The 21,755-nt window shown below is 52.6% G+C and overlaps 1 protein-coding gene across 2 annotated transcripts in view; it reads right to left on the minus strand.

Moving 5' to 3' along the window:
* Positions 1 to 20,518, minus strand: part of TOGARAM2 (TOG array regulator of axonemal microtubules 2) — a 48,725-nt gene extending 28,207 nt beyond the window's left edge. Inside the window, exons 1-7 of one of the 2 annotated variants that reach the window (XM_088796236.1) lie at positions 20,296 to 20,518; positions 10,355 to 10,496; positions 8,216 to 8,335; positions 5,482 to 5,763; positions 5,171 to 5,382; positions 4,246 to 4,436; positions 522 to 568 (exon numbers count right to left, since the gene is read on the minus strand). In XM_088796236.1, coding sequence (XP_088652362.1) covers positions 522 to 568; positions 4,246 to 4,436; positions 5,171 to 5,382; positions 5,482 to 5,763; positions 8,216 to 8,335; positions 10,355 to 10,382 — 880 coding nt within the window. In that variant the 5' untranslated portion in view covers positions 10,383 to 10,496; positions 20,296 to 20,518. Of the gene's footprint in view, positions 1 to 521; positions 569 to 4,245; positions 4,437 to 5,170; positions 5,383 to 5,481; positions 6,699 to 8,215; positions 8,336 to 10,354; positions 10,497 to 20,295 lie in introns of those variants that run through there. The other variant, XM_088796235.1, reaches the window with a different exon arrangement.
* Between the last annotated feature and the right edge of the window lie 1,237 nt (positions 20,519 to 21,755).

Raw genomic sequence — 21,755 nt, forward strand, 5'->3', positions numbered from 1 at the left:
CCAGCCCTGTTGTCTCTATTTCCTGACACTGAAACCTTCCGGGACCGGCCGACTTAGGGATTTGTGGGATATGATTTAACTTCTCTCTCTGTCTGGCAAGGAATACTCTCCTCTACTTGCTTAAAATAGTGCAGAAGCAGCCACACTATTCTGTGGAGAGCGCCAGGTCTGGAGCCATGTAGGCCTGAGTGCAGATGTGATGGGGCTGGCTGCCTTCCACACTCTGCGACCAGGAGAAGGTCCAGCTCTGAGCCTCAGTCATCCCTTTGTCAGTCCAATGGGGACAGAGCCTTCTCTCTCAGCTGGGTCGTGGTGAAGCTACACACACTGGTGCCAATCAACATGCACAGGGACAGGCCACTAGCATGGCACAATAGGTGGCATCAGCTTCCCTGTTGTAAAATGAGGGGCTTGGGTCAGAGAGCTCTCAGGTCTCCTCTGGCCCTAATTCTGATCCCATGACCCAGCCCAGGAACCCAAGAGTTGAATGACAAATGAGGGTGCATATAGAGAGTACATACCAAGAGATTTAGGGGTCTTCTCCCGAGGCCCATTCTCCCGAACCAATCTTAAAAGAATGGAGGAGAAAAAGCACCATGAGAGATGGCAAGGGAGACATGCTGCTGTGAAGAGCCCAGGGTAGGTCACTCAAGGATGGGGTGATGGCCAAGGTGGGCGACACGGCGGAGGGCACTGTGGGTGGCCCTGTAAAGAGGCTCTTGGCCACGGGTTCAAAGCTGCAGGAAATGCAGCTCCTTCAGCAAACTCAGGGGCAGGCAGAGTGTCCAGACACAGCTCTGAGCCCATTTTTTTGCTGCACAGCCCCTTGATTCTGGGGAAGCTGGTCTCCATATGGAAACTGTTGTCTTGAAAGAAGCCCCGTCCCCTGCTGTGCCCTGCAGCAGATAAGTGGTAAATATCCCCCCAGCTCAGAGCAGACAGAGTTCAAGTTCTCCAAACTGCCCCAGCCCTGGAGAGCTCTGAGACCCCCAAATCCCTCCTCCTCTCCTTAGTAATCCCCTCTCCCCTGCACCCCCTCCCCTGCCTCCAGGGAGTCTAGATGAATTGACCCCCTTTGCTGCTGATGGGAAATCCCTACTGTGTGTCCTAGAGCTTCAAACCTAAACTACCCAGAGGAAGGGAAGATGGGCATTCCTGCATTGGTGTTTTCTTCTTGTTTTCAATTTAATTTTGGTTTTTTAATTTTTTGTTTGTTTGTTTTGTTATTTGTAAAGGTAGCACCATTTACTCATTGAACAGATATTTCTTAAGGGCCTACTATGTGCCGACACTGTTCTCGGTGCTGGAAGGCAAGTATCCATAGCACAGACGACAATCCCTGCCCTCATGGAGCTTGTACTCCCGTGAAGACAAGTTATGCATTATCCAACATGGATTTTCTCCTCTCGGTGGGGAAATGCATAGACATCAGAAGCGATTGGGGGCTGATAGAGTAAGAAGCCACAACAAAAGGAATGGGACACAACATCCTGTGCTCTGGCCTCGGAGGATTCACTCAGCAGAATGACTCAGGCCTGGGTGGCCGGAGAATAGGCAGTAGGAGAGCCCACTTCAGTAACTGCCCAGATCCCCCTATCCCAGGGGACAGTGGAGGTCAGGGGGACCCTCTGGCTCCCTAAATGTTTCAGTCTCTCCTCCTTCACATCTCTCCCTCTTCTCTATCTCAAAATGTCTCCCACAGCCTTCAAAACTCAGCTCAGCTCTCACCTCCACCAGGAAGTCTTCCCGGCCTGGAGGTCATTTTCCACTGGGCCCCTAGAATGACGGGCAGCCTTCAATCTTAGCACTTACCTCACTGGACTCTGATTCAATGGTTTTCTTGTAAATCTCTCTCGTGAGTGCCTAGAAAAGACACTGTCTGGACTGGATTTGTTTCTGCAGCCCCTGGCAAAATGCCTGGCACATAGTAGGTGCTTAAAGCTTTTAAGTGAGTAAATGAATGAATAGATGGATGGATGAATGAATGAAGTGGTAATGGAGTCTTCTTCCCATGTATGCTTTAACATTCCAAGTTAAAAACTAGAATGAGGTTTAAATAAAAGTTGAACAAAGCAGTGAGAGGGGTGGCCAGGCAGTCCACGGACGCCATGTAGGAGGCACAGAGAAGGCGCTTCAGTCCCTGCCACCCTGAGGAGGGCAGGGAAGACCTCAGACATAGAGCTGGGGCTGGTGGAACTGAAGGGGGGCGCAAGGGTGAACGGCTGGTGCTGGGGCTGCAGGGACACAGGAGGGGAGGTGCCCCATGGCTTGGCACATGCACAGGGGGTCTGGAGCAGTGGCAAGGTTCCTACAGAGCAGCACAGGAGGAAGAATGTGGAGTGGGGAGCTGGGGCACCTTGAAGGTCAGACCAAGGAGACTGACTCATCTTTAAGCTGCTGGTTCCAGGAAGTCAATTAAGGTGAAGTACATGGGAGAGGTGTGTGGGGTGGGGGGATGGGGGAGTGAAAACGGAACATTAGACTGCAGGGCCTAGGGCTGCCAGGAGGCAGGGTAAGAGCTATGGGGGAGACCAAGAGGGGGCTAGTAAGTGCAAACTGAGAGGAAAGGCAAGGGCAAGAGAGGGGTGGAAGCTTTTGTCTTTTTCTTGTTTTTTTTTTTTTAAGAAAGACCTGATGGGATGTACAGATCTGCTAGGAAAAGGAGCAAGAGTCCAAGATGATCAAAGAAATGTGAAGATCAAAGAGAACGCGGGCGCTGTGGTAGAAATCAGGAGGTCGTGGGAAGGAGGCAGCTTGGGAAACCGGTGCTCCGTGGTGCTGCCCTGATGGTGGCACATCCCGCTCCCTCTGACACTGGAGCTGCACCAGCCATGAGGACACTGGGGACGCATGGAGCTTGAGTCTGGGGAGACCTCAGGGCAGAGCAGGGGATGTGGAAGTCTCCCCTCCCCGTGTGATCTTGGAAGCCACCTGCATAGCTAAGATCCAAGGGAAGGACAAAAATATGGAAGCAAAGGGCCCCGGAACAAATTTCCGGAATGGCCACATGTAAGAGATGGATGAAAGAGGGTGTACAGGAAACTGCCTGGAAGGTGGAGAAGCAGGTATAAAGTCAGGAAGGCGAGGAAGGAGAAGAGTTCAAGGGCATCAACAGCTCAAACAATGCAAAAAAACCTAAGAGCAGTGAGATGGGAGGAAAGGCCACGGGTCTGGGATCAGTCATTCCAGCCACCGAGCGCGCCCCTCAGAGGGGAGGATGAGGCAGCCGTCCAGCAGGAAAGGAGGAGGGAGTGTTCAGCGGGGAGGAAGCAGAGTTGGTGGAGCAGGCCACTGAGAATCGAGCCGAGTTCAAACGCAGGAGCAGGTCCACCGACAGGTTCCCGTGCTCCAAGAGGGTTGGGAAGGATGTAGACATGGGTGCAGAGGGAAGGCAGCATGGGAGACAGAGAGCACGAAGAGCTTGCGAGAAATGGAAGAATCCACTACTTCAGGCCCCAATGAAATGAGAGAGAAATAAGTCCCAGCAGGAAATCGACCATAAGCTGTGCTGGGTGAGCCAGGCCCCCAGGCTGTGAGCTAGCGTTCTCCTGCTCCCTCCCTCTCTTACTCTCTCTCTCTCTCTCTCTCAGTCTGTCTGTCTCTCTCTCTCTCTCTCTCTCTCACACACATAAACACACACACACACACACACACACACACACACACACACACACACACACGCTTGCAGACATCAGTCTGCACTGACCACAGAGCTGCGCTTGCCATCTGCAGAGCGCCTTCTGTCCCACTTACACTCCATAAACCCAGATTCATTACAACATAGCAATCCTCTAGCCCACTGATTCCCAACCTTCTTTTTTTTTCTGGATATGAAGACCTTTTTTAAGTTTGTGGACTACTACTCCTCCCACCTCAAACATACATGATGATGCTTGTATTTTTAGTACCCATTCATCAAGAGAATATATAATAACAAAGCGCTATCTATCATGAATTCAATAGAGCTTTAAAATACTTTGTATTTTATTCATCACCGCAACAACCACACACCAGGAAACTGGTAGGCGATAGAGGCGGAGGCCTTGGGGGGAGTTAGGGATCAGAGCAAGGCCGCAAAGCTGCAGCCTTCCTGGGTCTGTGGCTTATGGTGGGGATCCTGCCTGTCATGCGCCCAGGCCCCCAAAGCTCTGTCCTAGCACTGAGGTGCAGCTATGGGATGCCAAGTAGATCTTGGGGGGATAGAAGGAGAGAGGACTGTAAGGTGGTTGGCTTAGGGCTGCTTACCGTGTTGTGGGGGCTCTCAGGCCTGTGAGGACATCCTGGTCTGGGGCCAAGAGGCTGGGAAGGGAGCCAGGTGTGCAGGAGGAGGTCCCAGTGGGCAACCTGGCCTTTGGGATGGGGGGGATCACAATGCCCCCCAGTGACTTTTGCATCTTCTGGTCACTGCGGTGCAGGTATTGACGTGAGGTCTGCACCTGGGAGGGGAGTTGGGAGGAGAGTTCTGGTCCAGGTACACACTCCCCCCGGATGCTCACCTCCCAGGCCTCTCACAAAGGGTGGTCCCTTCTATCAGGAGCCACTCGGTCAGCAGTGCTGAGAAGCATCTCTTCCCAGCCACACAACCCTGGGACCCCCAAAAGCTCATTGTTTCCTCATTACTCCAGGTGACAAGACAGGTATGGGGTCCCCTCACCTCTGCTCCAACCCCCTTTGCTGTTATTATTATTTGTTTCTGTTCTTCTCCTTTCAGAAAAATCCTAGAACATCAGAGCTGGGAGGAATCTTCAAAAACATCTGGTCCAATCCGCTCTTTTTATAGATGTGCAAACTGGAGCCCAGAGAGGGGAGTGACTTAGCCAAGGTCACACAGCCAGTGAGAGGCAGAGTGGAAACCACAGCCTAAATCTCCTGAGTCCTCACCCAGCATTCTTTCCCCCCTGCCACACTCCCTTGCCTAAAATGGAAAGGGTCAGAAGCGTGAGGAATTCTGGAACATTTAGACCAGAGAAGGCCAGATGGTCACACAGACTCTGCTTGAGCAGGAGCACAGCACCTCTGAGATGAGATGAGGGCCCTGAGCCCCTCCCAATGCCAGACCTGAGGGCAGCGCCTGAGACACCTGTGGAGAAGCTCAGGGCTCAGGAACAGGGGCTGATAAAGGATGGAAGGATGACAGGGAGCCAGGCTCAGAGCAGCAGGGCCTCCTCACCTCCTGGGCTCTGGGTCTCCTGTCCTGAGGCCCCTGAATGCTCCCTGGAGGGTCCTGGCTCTTCTCCTTGGCTCCACTGGCCTCGGGGGTAGTGGGCATGCTCTGGATGGGAGGCATCGGCCTGGGCAACCTCAGCAGCCTCTGAGAGGTAGCCAGGGGGATGGCACTCCTCAGGGCAACTCCTTTGGGGCCTCCCCCAGGATCCAGAGAGGCTGCATGAGGTGGGGATGGGGAATAAATTAGTTTCGGGAGCTTGGGGAGTGGGAGGTAATCCAGAGGCTGGCCTGGGGTGGGCTGGGCCCAGGGCTTACCTCGGGAGGATGCGGCCGCGCCTTCTGACAGTCTCCTTTTCTTCAGCTTGTCCTTGATCTGGGTGGTGTCCCGGGCCACACTGCTGGCCTCTGACTCTAGCGAGGGGAGGGGCACCAGGCACTGGGACCCCTGAGACAGGGCCCCAAGGTTTCTGGGGTGGCCATTCCTGGCCTGCCAGCTCTTCAGAGGAGCATCCAGCTTGAGGCTGCCAGGGTCCCCATGTGCACTCAAGAGCTGTGACGACTTCTCCAGCAGGACATTCGGTGTTGGCTGAAGGGAGGCTGAGGGAGACAGAGGCAAGAGCGGCTTGGCACACAGAGCCCAGGGTGGCTCCAGGCACCAGCAAACTCTTTGGCACTGTCTCCTTGTGACAGTCAGCCGCTTGCAAGGTGAATCCCAGTCATTCATTTCTTCAGTCAGTCCTTGGGTCGATTCCTTCATTCAACAGCACCTAGGAAGCACCTGACCTCAACGAGGTACTCAGCGGGGGAAAGGGGGAATCGATATGCAGCTCCATCACAGCACAGCTGAGAGGCCACAAATACTTAGGGAAGGCTTTCTGCCCAGGGACCACCCTCCGCCAATCTCCAGCATCCAACCGATTCATTCCTATCACTGAGCACCTGACATATACCAAACGCAGACGGGAAAGAGAAGCTCAGGTGTCCCAGTACACATTCCACTCCCGTGTGGACCCCAGTTTATCAATTACTCCTTCAACAAGCACTCAGTGAATGCCGAGTATGTGCCAAGCACCACCCAGGCAGCTGGAGATACAGAGTTGTGTTTTGTATTTTTTGATGGCTCTTTTTTAACATAATAAGTTACCTTAGAACAAATTCTTTGAAGATAATTTATGAAATTACCGTGAGAACACATATATAAGCTAGAGCAAAACCTTTGTAAGCCTTTAAAATCTTCTGAATCTTTTTCTTTCTTAAATATTAAAACATGTTAACAATATTGTTCCAAAATAGAATTGTGACCTAGTAACTCCTGAGTTTTGGGGGTTTTTTTTAGGATCTTAGGGTGCGTGTTATCCTGTCTTAAGACTCTAACAAACATATCCCTTTTGATGGTTTCTTTAGGAACAAGACACCATGTAGAACTGCATGTAAATTATATTCCACTGGTGTGAGCCACAGTCTGTCACTAAAGGGCTTTCAATCTATTCGAGAAATAAAATACAAGGTGTGATAAAAAAATATATGGTGAATGTTTAAATTTTAAAAAAATTTATTATAGTAAAAGACACATTGCCATTAATCCCCATCAAAATACTCCCCCTCGCTTCAAACACACTTATCCCATCATTCTTGCCACTTTCTGAAGCAGTTCTGGAAGTCCTCTTTCGTGAGTGTCTTTACTTCATCCTCCATCATGACAATGCTCCATGTCACACATCGCTTCTGGTACAGCAATTTCTGTCAAATAAAAACATTACGGTGTGTCCTCATCCACCTTATTTACCGGATCTGGCACCGTGCAACTTCTGGCTCTTCCCCAAAGTCAAAACGACAATGAAAGGAAAATGTTTCCAATCAATTCAGAACATCAAGGCAGCCCCGAAAGAGCAACTAAAGACACTCACGAAAGAGGACTTGAAGAACTGCTTCAGAAAGTGGCAAGAACGATGGGATAAGTGTGTTTGAAGTGAGGGGAAATACTTTAAGGAAGATTATGACAATGTGTCTTTTACTCCAATGATTTTTTTTTTTTAAATTTAAACATTCACCGTATTTTTTGATCACACCTTGTATGTTCCTACATGGGTTCCTTATAAGGTAATATGTGAGATGTGCCATAGAGATATCAATAAGATGCTTCATATGCATAGAGGAGAAGGAAGAAGGTCTGGAAAACCTTCAGGAAGTGAAATGTTTGAACTGGGCCCTGAGGGAGCCTGGCCCATGGCCGGTGGGAGGGGAGGAAGCGTACAAACAGACCAGCTTTCAGAATCTCTGTCACACTCACATCTCTCCTTGGAGAGCCTTGACGTAAGCCATCAGACCCTGATGCCCAGGCCAAAGTCCTGGTACCCGGACTAGGGCTGGTACCAGACCCAAGGAGAGCCGAACTCGGTGCCAGCCACAGGCCTGGAAGGGGACTGGCCTGAAAAGGGGCAAGTAGCCAGATCGGATTCTCCATCCAAAACACTGGGGCTCTTTGGAGAAAATTGTCTGCAGCTGGAAGCTAAAGCCGAAAGACACAGAGCAGAAAGTGGCAGAGAAGCTGAGAGGGTATCCTGAAAATCACCACTCTGGCCGCTATCGTGATACAGGTGCCACTTCCTCACCACCGGCCTGGAGGCTGAATGCTCACCTGGGCCCCTAAACGAGGGACAGCAGATCCTCTGTCTCCCTGGGGCTCTTGGGAGCTTCCCCTGGATTCCTAGGGGAGCCAGGTACACGCTGAGATCCCCACTTCCCTGTTCTGAGGGTCCCCCTCTATAGACCTCTATCTCGAGGCACACAATTGAAAGCACCTCCTTAAAACCAAAGGGCATTTTCAGCAGGGATCACAGTAAAAATCATACCTGCTGGTAGCTTGAGGCCACTGCCAGGCATCTAAACACACTCCTCCCTCCTCCCACCAGATTGAGGCCCAAGCTCTGCTCTGGGGTCACGGGCCCTGATTGGGCAGCTGCCTGGTAGACTCCCCCATTCTCTGCCCAAAGTTCCCAGAGAGGTTGCGCAGGGCACTTGAAAGCCATTTGGTGTGACTGAGTCTCACCTTCTCCAGAAGCCTGCAGGCTGGACTCGCTGCTTCCACTTGGGAGAGCCTGGGGCCCAGCACTGGTCCGAGGGATGGTCCCACAGCACCTGGCCACTGGCACCTGGGCTGGGGACACAACTGCGGGGGGAGTAGCACCTCAGAATTCTCTTAGAGGCAAGGGCTGAGGAGCACACTGCCCCAAGTCCTCTGCCCTTTGGGGTCTCTGTGGCCCGTCCCCTCCAAACCAGAGCCTGGCCCTCAGGTGGGCGTCTGCCACCCCAAGCACAGCAGCCAGGGCACCGTGATCCCCCCAAAGCCCATGACCCTGCTCTTCTCAGCCCTCCTGGCCTCACACTCCACCTGCCTTCTCCCTCCTGGCTTTGCTCCAACCTGCCACCTCCCACCACGTCTTCTCAGCCTCCCTCAGTCCTGGGCTCCCCTCCCGCATCATCCCCAGTCTCCACCTCTGTTCTCCGCATGTGTCACACCAGCTGCTCTCACTGGACCACCGCCTTTGCCATGCCTGTCATTGCCACCCTCATGCAGTAACCCCCTAACCTGTGGCTTAGATCCTGACCCCTCCCACTAGTGGCAGAGCAGAGCACCCCATTACCTGCTCGGCTCCCCCCTCCTGGAGTCCTTAAGCACCTCATCAGCGGAGTACACTGACCCTCGTCTTCCTTCCTAACTCCCTAGCTCCTCCAATGGCCCCACTGACCCGACTGCGAATGTTGACTAAGAGCTTCTGTGTAGGGCTCTGCCCTTCACAGTCCCTGGTGACACAGCCACAGGCGAGGCTGACTCAGTCCTCAGTGGGACCTGAAGTCTGCGGGGGACACTGAGTAACCGGCAATAACAGGGTGGGGGCTGTGAAGCCAGTGGGGGCAGGGCCAGGCAGGGCTTCCCAGGGGAAGAGGCCCCTGAGCTGAGAGTCGGAAAAAGAGGAGACTCAGCTAAGCATCCGCTCCTTTAAGAAGCCTTGGCTCTTCTCTGTGACCCCACAGCACCCCAGGTACCCTTCCTCCTACACACTCCTCTCCTGGTCCTGTGACATGCGAGGGCAGGGAACAGTCTTATTCACCTTTGTAGTACCTGAGCTCAGTGGGCACTTAAATGTTTGCAAGCTGACCCGTCCGTCCCACACCTTCGCGGCTCACACCCACCCTGGGACCATCCATGGGGCCCTAACACACCACATGGAGAAGCCCCCACAAAGGTGGAAACCCAGCACACCACCCTGAGGGTGGAAGGTCCTTAGTCCAGAAGTCAGGAGTCTGGGTTCCCGTCCTGTTTCTGTCACCTGTGTGACCTCGAGGAAATACGTTAACTTCTCTGAGTCTCAGTTCCCATATCATTAAAACAAAAAGCGTTGGACAGGACCAGGGGTTCATATGATCACATCTTCATTCTATTTCTAGATTTCAAGGTTTTTCTGAAGCCTGTAGCACCTCCCAACTCCCTACTATAATCTAATGTCAGGCAGGATCTGAGGTTGCACTAAATCGTGCTGCTGTTTTCACATTAATATAGCAAAGCCCCAGGGTGCTGTGCCCTGAGCATAAGGAGCTATTCCCTGAACCCTGAACCGCTCTGGCATTCCAGGTTCTCTGCATTCCTCCCAAGTGGTCACCTGGCCTCTGCTCCAGCCTCCCCAGGGAACAGCAACTCCCCACCTCACAAGCACCCATCCCATCTGGGGTAGGACCCTTCAACCCCCTCACTCTCCAAAGGAAACTCCCAGTTCCCAGAGGCAGCACCAGGCCTGCCACCCCATCTCCTGACATTGAGCCACACACATAGCACTCACTCTCCTGCCTCGTCAGCTGAGGAGACAGACATACAACCCTCCCTGAGGCCCTGGGCCAAGGTCCTCTGCCGTCTTCATTCTCCCACCACAGAACAGGGCAGCCCCTCAGCCAGCCCACCAGCTCAGAGAGTGGAGGCAAAGCTCAGGCAGAGTCACTAGAACACTCTGAGCCCCTCCCCAGGCCAGGGAGCCCCCGGACAGCAAGTGAGCAGGGAGGCGCAGCGCCAGCCCACAGAGAGCTGGGCCGGGATGGAAGGGCCCACCGCCTGGGGGCATCTCCCAGGCAGAGCCCAGTCCCCAGGTGAGTCCAAGGAAGAGCCTGCTGCCTGGCCTCACTTGGTGTCCCTTACCTGGGGGGACAGTGTCACGGGTGCCCATGCCCTGGGTACAGAAGGTGCCTGGGAGGTTGTCCAGAGGCAGCAGCTACTTCTCGGGGTGTGAGTACAGTCCTAGGGGGTCCGAGGTCCCCAACTTACAAACATCCAGGGACCTCTGATAGGAGGGGCAGAGAGAAGTCAGTTCACACAAATAACAAATACTTTCCCCACGTGTCACAGGAAGCCTGTCAGGAGCTAAATACAGCATTCTGTAGTGAGGAAACCTGCTACTGGACCAAAGGACACTTCTTTTCTGATGTTTGGACTTTCTCGGACACTTTACATTTTCCAGGTGCCAAGGCCACGTGCCTGCGGCCCAGTTCATTATGAAGAGTGTCAATGAAACCCACGAACGTGGCTTCACCGCTGGCTTTGATATGGACAACCTAGGGCCTGAGGGATGGTGGAATTTATCAAGGGGGAGCCTGACACTGGTTCTCCATCAGTGTCTATGTTCCTCACAACCCTGTTACTCCACTGGCTGCCCTGGAAGCTCATGGCGAACGCCGAGCTGTGTGATGCGAGTGTCACTCAGGTATCGGGTGGCGTCTCCCAGGAACCAGCTCTCTTGTTTTCTTTCAGGACGCACCTGTGTTTATCTGCCTGATGCCCTTGGCCCTCATTCTCACCTCACTGACCAAGCCAAACCTATGACTCTCTCAGTCATTTCATTGTCCTGTGGCTAACCACTTGACCACTCCACGCCTTCTCCAAGCCTTCCTTAATCCTCTGGGGACAGTCACTGGCTATTGCCCTTGACCTAACTTAATTCTCTTTCAATGTGACAAGGGTCTCACCACAGACTCTGTGACTTTACACAACTGTTTAAATTCTTTGCTGAGATAATGGTGACCCACTTTTACCCTGACAGGTAGGGAGATGGACGGCCAGAGCCGATTGGTGATTAAATCAGAGGAAAAGGCCACAGCTACATCTAAAAGGCCACCAATTTCTACTCAAGAGTAGCTCCTTCGAGATATCATCTGGGTACAGGGTGGGACGCAGCGCCAACTCCCTTTGGCTGAGCAAGAAATCCCAACTCAAGAACTGAAAGAACCTGCCTTCCTTCTGGAAACCAGCCCGCCACCGTCCCCACCCAGGCCCCAGGAGGCAGAGCAGCTCCTAGCAACACTTCTGGCCAAACAGAGATTCCATTGCAGCCTTTGCCTGGTCTCCCTGCTTCAACCTCAAGCCACTCGGTTCTCTGTCTGAGGAGAGTTTTCCTCACAACCAAGGGAGAAGACAACAACCTGTCTGCTGACCTCGGGGATAAGGATTTGGCCACGTGGTAGGGCCACGCAGTCAGGACTGTCCATGAGACGTAGCACTTCCCCTGAGCAGGGCGGCAGAAGCTTCTACTTCACAGGTTCCAACACCCCATCCCTCGTCCTAGTGAGCAGGAAAAGAGACCAGAGAGAGGCAAGGCGGCTGCTTCCCGCAAAGCCCAGCAGGAGTTTTCCAGGAGGGGACAAACCTTCCACGGCTGAATTAAAGCAAACAAGCTGGAGACCTTTGGTGACAGTGACAGCTGAGGGCCCCACAACCTCTTGCTATGCAGAACTAACCAGAGTATAGACTTTCTATGCAAATTATATGTAGACAAGCGATATTTAGCTACGGCTCTTGTTCTCAACCTCAGCTACGACTCAGAATCACCTGGGAACCAATTGAAACGACAGATTCTAAGTCCCCACCTCAGGCCCCCACTGAATTAGTCTTTTAGGGAGTAGGCCACAGGGGTCTTTTAGGTTTTGTTTCTTCTTTTCCTTCACTCCTGAGTGATTCTGATGTTCAAACAGGACTGAGAACTCTTGGGCCATATAGTTCAGATTCACTTTATAATAAGATCCCAGCCCTATTGCTCACCTTTGGCTGTCAGAGGGGCTATTGCTACCTCAGTTTCCCCAAAGTGCTCACTCTCCAGGGGTCTAAAGAGAAGATTCTGAGCTGCCTGAGAATACAGAGAGCATAAGTTTCAGGGGTCACCTCTACTGCAAAGGGCCTTCTGAACAAGACTGCCCCCACCCACCAGAAACTCCCGCACGGGCAGAGTGGCCGCCTGCCAAGACAGCCCACATGACTCCATGCCCTGAGGAACACCAGCGGTGCAGAAAGGCAGCCTAGATCTGCTGCACAGCCTTCTAAGGCATCCTGGCAAGCAGAGCCCCTTTTAGGTCTGCCCTGCCTGCATCTACACCTGTGACCTCTCAGGCCTCAGGGTCTCCTGTGCGGGATCCCCTAGGCACCTGCCCGAGGACAAACAACCATGTCTTACATGAAAGCAATGGACGGCACCTCCCCAGGAAAATCTCTCAGCCCCAGGATCTGGTGGGAACTTAAAGATTCATGTCCAGACTATAAAAATTAGAATCAGAAATTCCAGCCCAAATGTGGACAAAGTTTTGGGGTTTAGTACTTAGCCCATGGCCCCCGAGGCACAATTCACTGAGCCCCTGTTTGCACCCAGCACTTTCTGGGCACCCAGGAGTGACTGTCCCCTATGGGGACTAGGAGTCTACCCTATCCCTGATGCTATGCATTGCCCCAGTTGGTTGGCTCCTCCACCCGCGGCCTCAGTTTCCCAGCTCAGGGAATGGGCAGTCTGCGGTAACAGACTGTTGTCCACTCCTTCCACTAAAGTTATGACTACAAGGTCCCATGGTGACCGGCACCACAGGAATGAAGAAAGGTGACAGAGGGGACTCAGGTTTCAAGTGGAAAGGAAACAAAAGTTAGGACTGGCCCAGTACAGAATGTCACCCTTAAGGCCAAAATCCCAACCGCCTCAGTGCCTTGCACAGCCTATAGGGAGCCAGTGCTCTCTCCACGTCCACCTTGCTTCCATGGGAGCTGGACAGAACCCAGTCCTGAGAGAACAGCCCTTGGACAGGAGGGCCAGGGAGAGGCCCTGAGGAGGGAGGAAGGATCAGAGCAGGGAGAGCAGGGAGGAGAAGGGCCCCGATCCTGAGACCTAGCCCCCCCCGCCCACCCTCCCAGGGGCTGCTGCACCCGAAGCTTCTTTCCATGTGGGTGTAACACTGTCCACTTCTCCTTTAAAAGACACCTGAAAGATGTCAGTTCCAGTAATTCTGAGTTATCGTCCCCTCAGACGCGTTTGGTGGGAACAATAGTGCCCACATCAAGGTGAGAAGAGAAAGGGAGGAGGGGAAGATGAGCAGAGCTCACAAACTTTGTTTCTGAACCCAAAAATATGTCTCCCGTGGAAACACTCCCACTCTGAAGAGACGCTCAGATCTAGGCACTCCTGCCGTCCCCACGCCCCAGGGGGCATCCATCCCCACGCCCCCCTCAGGGCTCCTAGAACTTTGGCTTTGGGGTCAGACAGCTGGGTTGGTGACTTGCCCTTGACCCTCTTGTATGAACTTGGGAAACTTATTTAATTCCTTGGAACCTTGGTTTCTTCATCTGAAAAAAACATAACCTAATAAAGGATATTGTTAGAATTAAATGAGGTCCCGTATAAAAATCATTTAGAACCATTGCTGGTACAAAGCAATTGCTCAGGGATGTCAGGTCTGAGCTCTTCCGCCTCCCTTCTCCCCACACACATGCTCACACGGGCCCCCCACACGATCTTTGGCGCTAAGACAGGCTGGTCCCCCATTCCTACAAGACAGACCCGGGTGACAAAGGCAGTCCTCATGAGGAGGAGTCAGATGTGTCTACGGAGTAAGAAGGGCAGACTCGATGGACCTTTGGCCGCCTGCAGTTCTCACCCGTAATTCTGTGCTGCTAAGCAAATGCTCACTGCAATGCCTGGCAGAACGCACGCAGGCAGGCCTGGCAGAGATGGGCACACAGGGAGACTGGCAGCGCTGCCCGTGAGTCACCTGGAGACCCTACACAGAAAAGCTGCAACCTCACTGGGCCTGGAAGGAAGCAGGATGTATTGGGCAGGGACGTGGGAAAGGCATTCCCGGCTGAGGAGACTGGTCAAGGCACGAGGGAGCGAGCAGCCGAGCCTGGGAAGACGGATGAGGGCCGGGAACTCTACAGACTGTTCAAGGAGAGGAGGGACATTATCTGACCTATGTTTTCACATAGACCCCTCAAGGGGGACCCAGGAGGGACTTCCTAGGGAAGGAGGGCCTTTAACAAAATTTTAGGAATGAAAATTAGATACCACTAGCCCAGCCTCAGGACTAGGCACAGAAAAAAATGTGACGTAACAAAGATTTGCCACCAGTCCCTGCACAGTTCAGACTGGATAGCACACTCCTCCCTGTGCCCCAGGCTGTCTCCCTGAAGGCAAAGAGTCACCACAGACCCCTCTGCTCAGCACACACATACCTCACCCCTCCACATAGCACCCCCCGCCCCACCTGAGCCAGCCATCCTATTGCCCTCTGGGGAAAACTCCTGATGTTCTCAGGTGACCTAGTAGCCTCTGACCTCCTGGCTTCCATCTATAACTGAAAGTCTGAGATCCATGCACTCATTCAACTATATGCTAGGTACGAGGATACAAAGGCAATTAAGACTAAATTCCAGGGCCGGTGAGCTATGTGACACAGGCATGTTACCGAACATCTCTGAGCCCCAGGTTTTTTAACTGCAAAAAATAGAGATAACATCCATGCCACTTCAATACTGTATTCAATAAAATACAACAGTCACTTCATACTGAGTCTGGCCCCTACAAGTCACCCTAACCCAGTGGCATTAGTGTTCTTGCAATGAACAAAGCTCACAGCAGCTGCAGGTGGAGGACAGGTTTGGGTGGATGGGGCAGGAGGCTCTGGAAATAATCATGGATAAAGAAGGTAAGAGTGTGATTCAGGACAGAGGTGGTTCAAACTGAGGGAAGGAGCAGGCCTGAGAAATATTTAGGAGGCAAGTCAATAGGATTTACAGACCGATTCGATAAGGAGAGTTGGGGGCGGGGGGGTAGTCTAGACCGAGTCTGTGTTCTGCTGTGGGGACCTGGAGAACAGGGCAGTGAACAGGGGGAGGAGCCAGCCTGGGAGAGACAGAGTCCTGGTTTGGGCAGGTCGGTGTGTGGCTGCTCCAGGACACCCCGGTGAAGGCATCCAGAAGGCAGCAGGTCTGAAGCTCCAGAGCAGTGGGGGGTCTGGACTAGAGTCACATGCCTCGAAATCCCCAGTAATCAGACAGCGATTGATGCCACGAGTGTAAACACTGTCAGTGGGAAGACCTGGCCACAAGAGAATGCCCAAAGCAACGGGGCCGAGTCAGGGAGGCCAGGGGCTGGGTGCCAGGAAAGCCAGGAGAGTAGAGAGTGAGCAGAAGGGTCAACTCAGCAGAAAGGTCAGGTGGGTAAGAACTGGAAAGAACCCATTGGATGTGAATATTAGGGACTGAATCATCCAGAAGGTTAGTAAGAGCCATTTCTGTGCACGTGGGGACCCGGAGATCACTCTGGAAATGGTGGATGAGAAAGGGAAGAGAAAGATTGAGTGTTGGCTGGGGAGGAGTAATGGGTAGATAAAGTTCGTGTTGTTTGCTTGTTTGTTCTCTGTGTTTTTAAGGGTAGGAATTACTAGAGCGTATTCATAGGAGGAGGGAAATAGCCAGGAGAAGGGGAACGGCTGGAGATGTGGAAGGAGGAATGGGAACTGTCGGAGCAGGATCCCAGAGCTGACTGGACAGGGAGAAGAGCAGCTGACGGGGGTCCAGGGAAAGGTGGCAGGAAGGTGAGAAAGGCCAGGTTGGAAGGTCTTACTATTGTCCATGAAGTAGGAGGTAAGACTGCTGGCTTGAGAGCTGGACTCAGGAGAACACAGTGTATTCTGAACCCAGAAGATAACAATTCTACTCCTTTCCTACCCAGCCCCAGCCAGATGCCTCCATCTTTGTTAGCCTGGACCAGGGCTGATTTACTCTCATCTTCTGCACAAGGACTTGGCCACTCCTGGAGCTGGCAGTCCCAAGAGCCACCTCTACCCAAACTGGGAGGGTCCCACCAGACCCACTGTGAGGGGGACCCAAGAGCTCCCCACTCACGCTCCTGGCTCCAGCTGTGACTGGTACATGGGCCGGCAGGAAGGCAGTGCACAGAGATTCACACCCCACGCCCTCCCCATAACTGGCCTGTCCTGAGCCCCTTAAGCAGCTTTGGAGATACGTCCACTGGTGGCTGCAGATACCATCTCCCCTGCCATGGCATTAGATGGCATCAATACTCCTGTAAGCCATCTGTCCTCCCAACAGTAAGATGGCAGTTCCCAGGCCCATGGGAATTTATAGAAATGCAGACAACGGGCCAAACACAGTGCCTGGCACATAGTAATAACTCAGTAACTGTTGTGTAGCATGAATGAAGAAATCAAAATGAAAGCACGTCTTTCCAGACAGTCTTGTTGAGAAGAAACTAAGTGAAGGAAACTACCATTTCTCAGTTCCTTGCTGCTATGCAGGCCCTGGTCTAGGTGCCGCCAAATACTATGCCATTTAACTTTGGAACAGAGTAACAAGACAGATGTCGTTGCCCTCATTTTATATTCAGAAGATTGAGGCTCAGAGAGGTTAAATACCTAGATCAAGGCCAGCGAGCTACTCTGCTCTTGACTGTGGTAGAGCACAGCATTTCAGAGTGTGCACTTAAGAGTCAACGGACTCGGACTAAATTCTTCCACCTGCTGGCTGTGTGACGTCACACAGCTAAGCTTCTCTGAGCACAGCACAATCCAAAACATCCCCAGGCCTGCATTTAACCACAAAGGGGACAGAATAATATCTATCTCACAAGGTTATTAAGAGTAGTCAATAAAACATGAACAACATTTAATACTATGTCTGACCCCTAGCAAGCACGCAATAAACAGTGGCTATTAATATTATTGTTTGTTTAATAACTATTTTACCGTGTGTGTTCAGATGTCTAAAGACAGGGAAAATGTCCTTTTTGAAAGTCTCTGGGGCAAGAAGCTACAGAGGCCTGGCTAAGGCTAGGTGGCAAAATGGAGGGGCCCCCTGGTGGACCAGGATATCCTTCCACGGCATGAGTTTTCTGGGGTGTGCAGGAGGCAGTGGGGAGGCTGGGACAGGACACTTAGAAGAACAGTTCAAGCACTACCTCGCTGGGAAATGCTCCAAGCGCTCCCTTCTTATCTCAGACATTAGTGCCTCCATCATAACGTGCTCCCAGGACAGGGCACATCTCATGGTCAAGAAACCAAAGGTTTTTAAATCCACACAGCTGAGCTATATGGACTTCTGTTTCTAATAGCTCAGCCTGAGTTTGGGGGTGGGGGGGAGGTGAAAGAGAAGAAGGGGAGATTTCCACCATCATGGTCTGAGTTGTCCTAGATTATCATCCTGGGGTCTCGACCCAAAAGTGGCCTGTCCCACTGTCTCCTAGAAGGCTTTCTGCATGGTTTGGCTGTCCAGGGAGCCCTGTCAGTAGCAGGAGCTCCAATCTTCAAACCACAGTCTGTGAACACTTACAGGTAGCAGAGGACCAGAAGGGACAGGGAAGAAATACAGCATCTTTTCCAGAGACTCAGCAAAGTTGTTTTGGCCATGCCTAGCATCTAAATGTCTGTCACATTTCTGAAAAGGGCTTTTGACAAAAGTTTCCCTGCAAGAAGCTCAGAATACGTCAGACCTTTTTCCAAAGGCCCCAGGAGAAAACCGAATCTCTCCTCTTCCAAGAGCTAGAAACTTCCATGAGCCACTCCAGGGCATATGCCAGGTTTTACCTGGGAAACTGAAATGGTTTCTGTGGAGGGCCATTTTCTTTCCATCTTCATTTTATTAAAGGGAAATCCAAGGCCCGGGAAGGGATGCAAGTTGGGCCAAGAACCAGAAACTTTGAAGCAAAGACAAAGTGGAAATCTTAGACTTCCAAACAGCTGTTCTGGAGCCCAGATATGCAGCTCAAGGATCAACGACAGAGAAATAACATGGATAAGTGACTGGTGTCCGAAGGAGACTGGGAGGATAGGGACAGAGACAGAGGGGCCGGGAGGACAGACAGAAAAATGGAGGTTGGGAAACTGAGCACAGCAGGAGGGCTAAGAGAGAGGAGACCAGGAAAGGGGACCCCCAAAAGGAAAGGAAGGGGGGAGGAAGAAAGGCAAACTCAGGTACTTGACCTCCTGGTAGTCAGGGAAATGCAAATTAAAATCAGAACGAGATGTCACCACCAGTCTGCAAAGACTAGCAAAAATTAAGATTCTAGACGATATCAAGTGCTGATGACATGCAGAGAGCAGCAGGGTTCTCACGCACGGCTGGCGAGGAGCAAGCGGGCAGTCACTTGGGAAAGCAGTCTGGCTTTATTAACTAAAGTTAAACATGTGCAAACCCCATGCCCAGCAAGTCCACTCCTAGGTATCTACCCTAGAGAAAACTTCGCACATGTGAACCAAGAAAGAAGTACGAGAAGGTTCATAGCAGCCAAAATCTGGAAATAATCCTAATGACCAATAGGAAAATGGAGAAATAAAGCATAGTGATTCCTGCCACAGAATATTCCACAGCAATGAAAACGAACAAACTCCTGCTCTATGCAACCCCATGGATGACTCCACAGCATAATGTTTAGTGAAAGAAACCAGATGCAAAAGACTCCTATAGAGTGTGATTCTGTTTCTATAAAGTTCAAAGGAAGGTGAGTGTGTATTTCTTGACCTGGGGGGTGGTGGCTACCCATTCCTTTTATAATGCTTCTTTAAGTTGTTTGTGAATTTGATACATCTTCCTGTCTGCAAGAGGTTGAGTATATAAAACAAATAATAAACTTTCAAGTATCCATGCAGGTGAGCAGGGTCTGCTGTCTCTCAGGTGGCCCTGGGGACAATGGGTGACCTTCAGGGGCAGGTCTCTCCAGAGCTCAGCTGGACATCTCCCCATACTTCCTCCCACTACTTTCTCCTTTCTTCGAATCTGCTAGGCGAAGGCTCCAGGGGCTGAGACAGAGCCAGTCCTGGGAGCCAGCCAGCCTGGGGTTGGAAGGCTGCAGGGCCCCGTCCTGCCAGGACTTGGTGGAGAGCAGTGCAGGGCTTGCCTGGCTCAGGCCCGTCCCGATTACTTGCCCCTTCACACCCCGCCTGGGGCTGAGCACCACCATGCTCTACCACCCGCCTCAGTGGTGCACTGACAGAGCACAGCCCGGTCAGTCCCTTCCAGGGTCCTGGAGGAAAGACCAGCCCTTCGAGGTGTCCAGCCAACGTGCGTCCTCGTCCTAAAGAAGAGGTTCACAAAACCCTTGTTTCAGGAACCCGAAATCTGTTCCGGGAAGGAGCACGATCATCTCTGCCATAATAATAATGGCATCAACCAAAGTAGTTTCTGTTGAGCACGGAGGCTAACACACCGGTGGCTGTCCTTACCGTCTCCACTCCTTACAGGCAGCCCCAATGGAGCATTACTTAGCGCCCACTTTACAGGTGAGGAAACTGAGGCTCAGAATGAAAAGCATCTAAGTCCACACAGCCAGTCAGACTGGGGTCAGAGCTGCATCCAGAGCAGAGCCCCTCCAGGGCCCGCACTTCCCCTGGGCGCCCCACTGCCCCGGAGCACAGAGCCTTCCTCTCTGCGTGCCCCCCATCCCTCCTGGCACCATTGCCCTTGGCACTCCCAGGGAGCTTTGGCTGGGTGGGTGCCCATGCTACGTGCGGTTTACCCCCAAACAGACAGCTCTGACAGAGGCCACGGCTGGGAGGGGACAACCCAGGGCAGGGCCCCCTTCCTTGGCTCACAGAATTCAGAGAGCAACAGTCCAATCGTCTCCTCCAGAAAGGCCCAGAGAGAGAAAGGGACCTCTCCATAGTCACACAACTTCCGTTTCATGGCATTATGACTTTCCTATCACCGCGCCCTTTGTCCTTGCTCCAGATCAGGCCCTTGACATCTCTCCAAGGACTACAGATGTCCTGACTCAGCCTCTCATTCCCCTCCCTCCACAAACAGCTTGGTGAACACATCACCTCTCACTTCTCCATCCAGAGGCCAAATCCCTGTCACAGGAAGAATCCAGGTTCCATGGTCTCTCTGCAGATGATGCTGCTGGTGGGTCCAAGGAGGCATGGACAGGGCGGCCCACACCTGGCCTGCCCTGGCCCCGGCCCAGCCTCGCAGCCCTGAATGGCAGGCCTCCTGTCTGTGCAAGCACAGGGGCGGCCCCCGGCCCTGCTGCTGGCGTGCGGCGTGCTCCTGCTCTCTGCCAGGCTCTCCTTGAATAAACAAGGCTGCATAGCAACAACTGCTCTGAAGGAGCCCACAGCTCCCTGCATGGGGGAAAGAGGGAGCCAGGAGACAGGTCCCTTTGGCCTCACTCAGGCACTGGGCACTCCCAAGTGGCCAACCTGCCCTGTGGGGACACTGGAGAAAGAGAGAGCTGGGCGGCACTGCATGGTGATAGAAGCAAGAGAGCGCATGGCAGGCTTGGGACAGAGAGGCCACTGGCAGTTAACCCTTGGTTTTGCTGAAGTTGGCCTCTGGGACCAATTCTGGTTCAGCTCTCAAGCTACTCCTAGAGGTATGCAGGCCTTGGCAGCAGGCACAGCGGGTTTGAACCCTGATCCTGTGTGACCTCTGGCCAGTGCTTAACCTTTCTCAGCCTCAGTTTTCTCGTCTATAAAATGGGGATAGCAATAGTACTGAATTGATAGGGTTTCTATAAGGATTAAATAGGGCATGTCACAGGCCTGTGATTCTGTCTAGCCCATATCAGGCCCCCAATCTCTGTTAGTACCTTTCCCCAGAAATACTTGCATAGCAGGAAGCCTGTGGCCTTCTCCCCAACCAGATTCCACAGACCCAACTCTTGGAAAATGTGAACCCCAGCAGCCCATGTGTGCTTCTTCATTGAGCCCAGGCCCTTGGACAGAAATCCTAGGCTGGCATCTCCCCTCTCAAATTATAACAGCTCCTACTCTCACCATCCCCTATTAGCCTCACCACCCAAGGGGCACAGGGCCTCACCAATTTTATGCAGCCTTGCAAAGAGGCACTTGCCCAAAGACACTAGGAATTTTTCTAGGCAGACCCCCATCCCCCTGCCCTGGTCTTTGCAGAGGAATTGGCACAGAGAGCAGGTAGAGTGGGCAGGAGGCTATTCACACATCCAGGAGGCCTGGCCAACTGAGTCACCAGTGCTTGCTGATTGAACCCACTCCGGGCCTTCCCAGCACTTTCCTGCAGTTCTCTCCTTTTCTACGAGACACCACTGAAGGCAGACCTATGGCGGGCCTTATGAGGTCCTGGAGGAGCAGATTTCATTAACCAAACTCTGGGAGCCGGACAAGGATGGCAGCCAATGAGCACTGAGAACAAACTCCAAGGGCAGGCACTGGCCCCAGCCAGAACCCATAAGCTTGCAGGGCTCCATGAGGAGGCTGTACCCCTCTGCAACCCCTTGGGAGGCAAGCTGGCATGTTGAACTGAA

The sequence above is a fragment of the Rhinolophus sinicus genome, chromosome 2, assembly GCF_057876585.1.
Source record: "Rhinolophus sinicus isolate RSI-liver-muscle chromosome 2, RSI-T2T, whole genome shotgun sequence".
In the NCBI taxonomy this organism is placed as follows: Eukaryota; Metazoa; Chordata; class Mammalia; order Chiroptera; family Rhinolophidae; genus Rhinolophus; species Rhinolophus sinicus.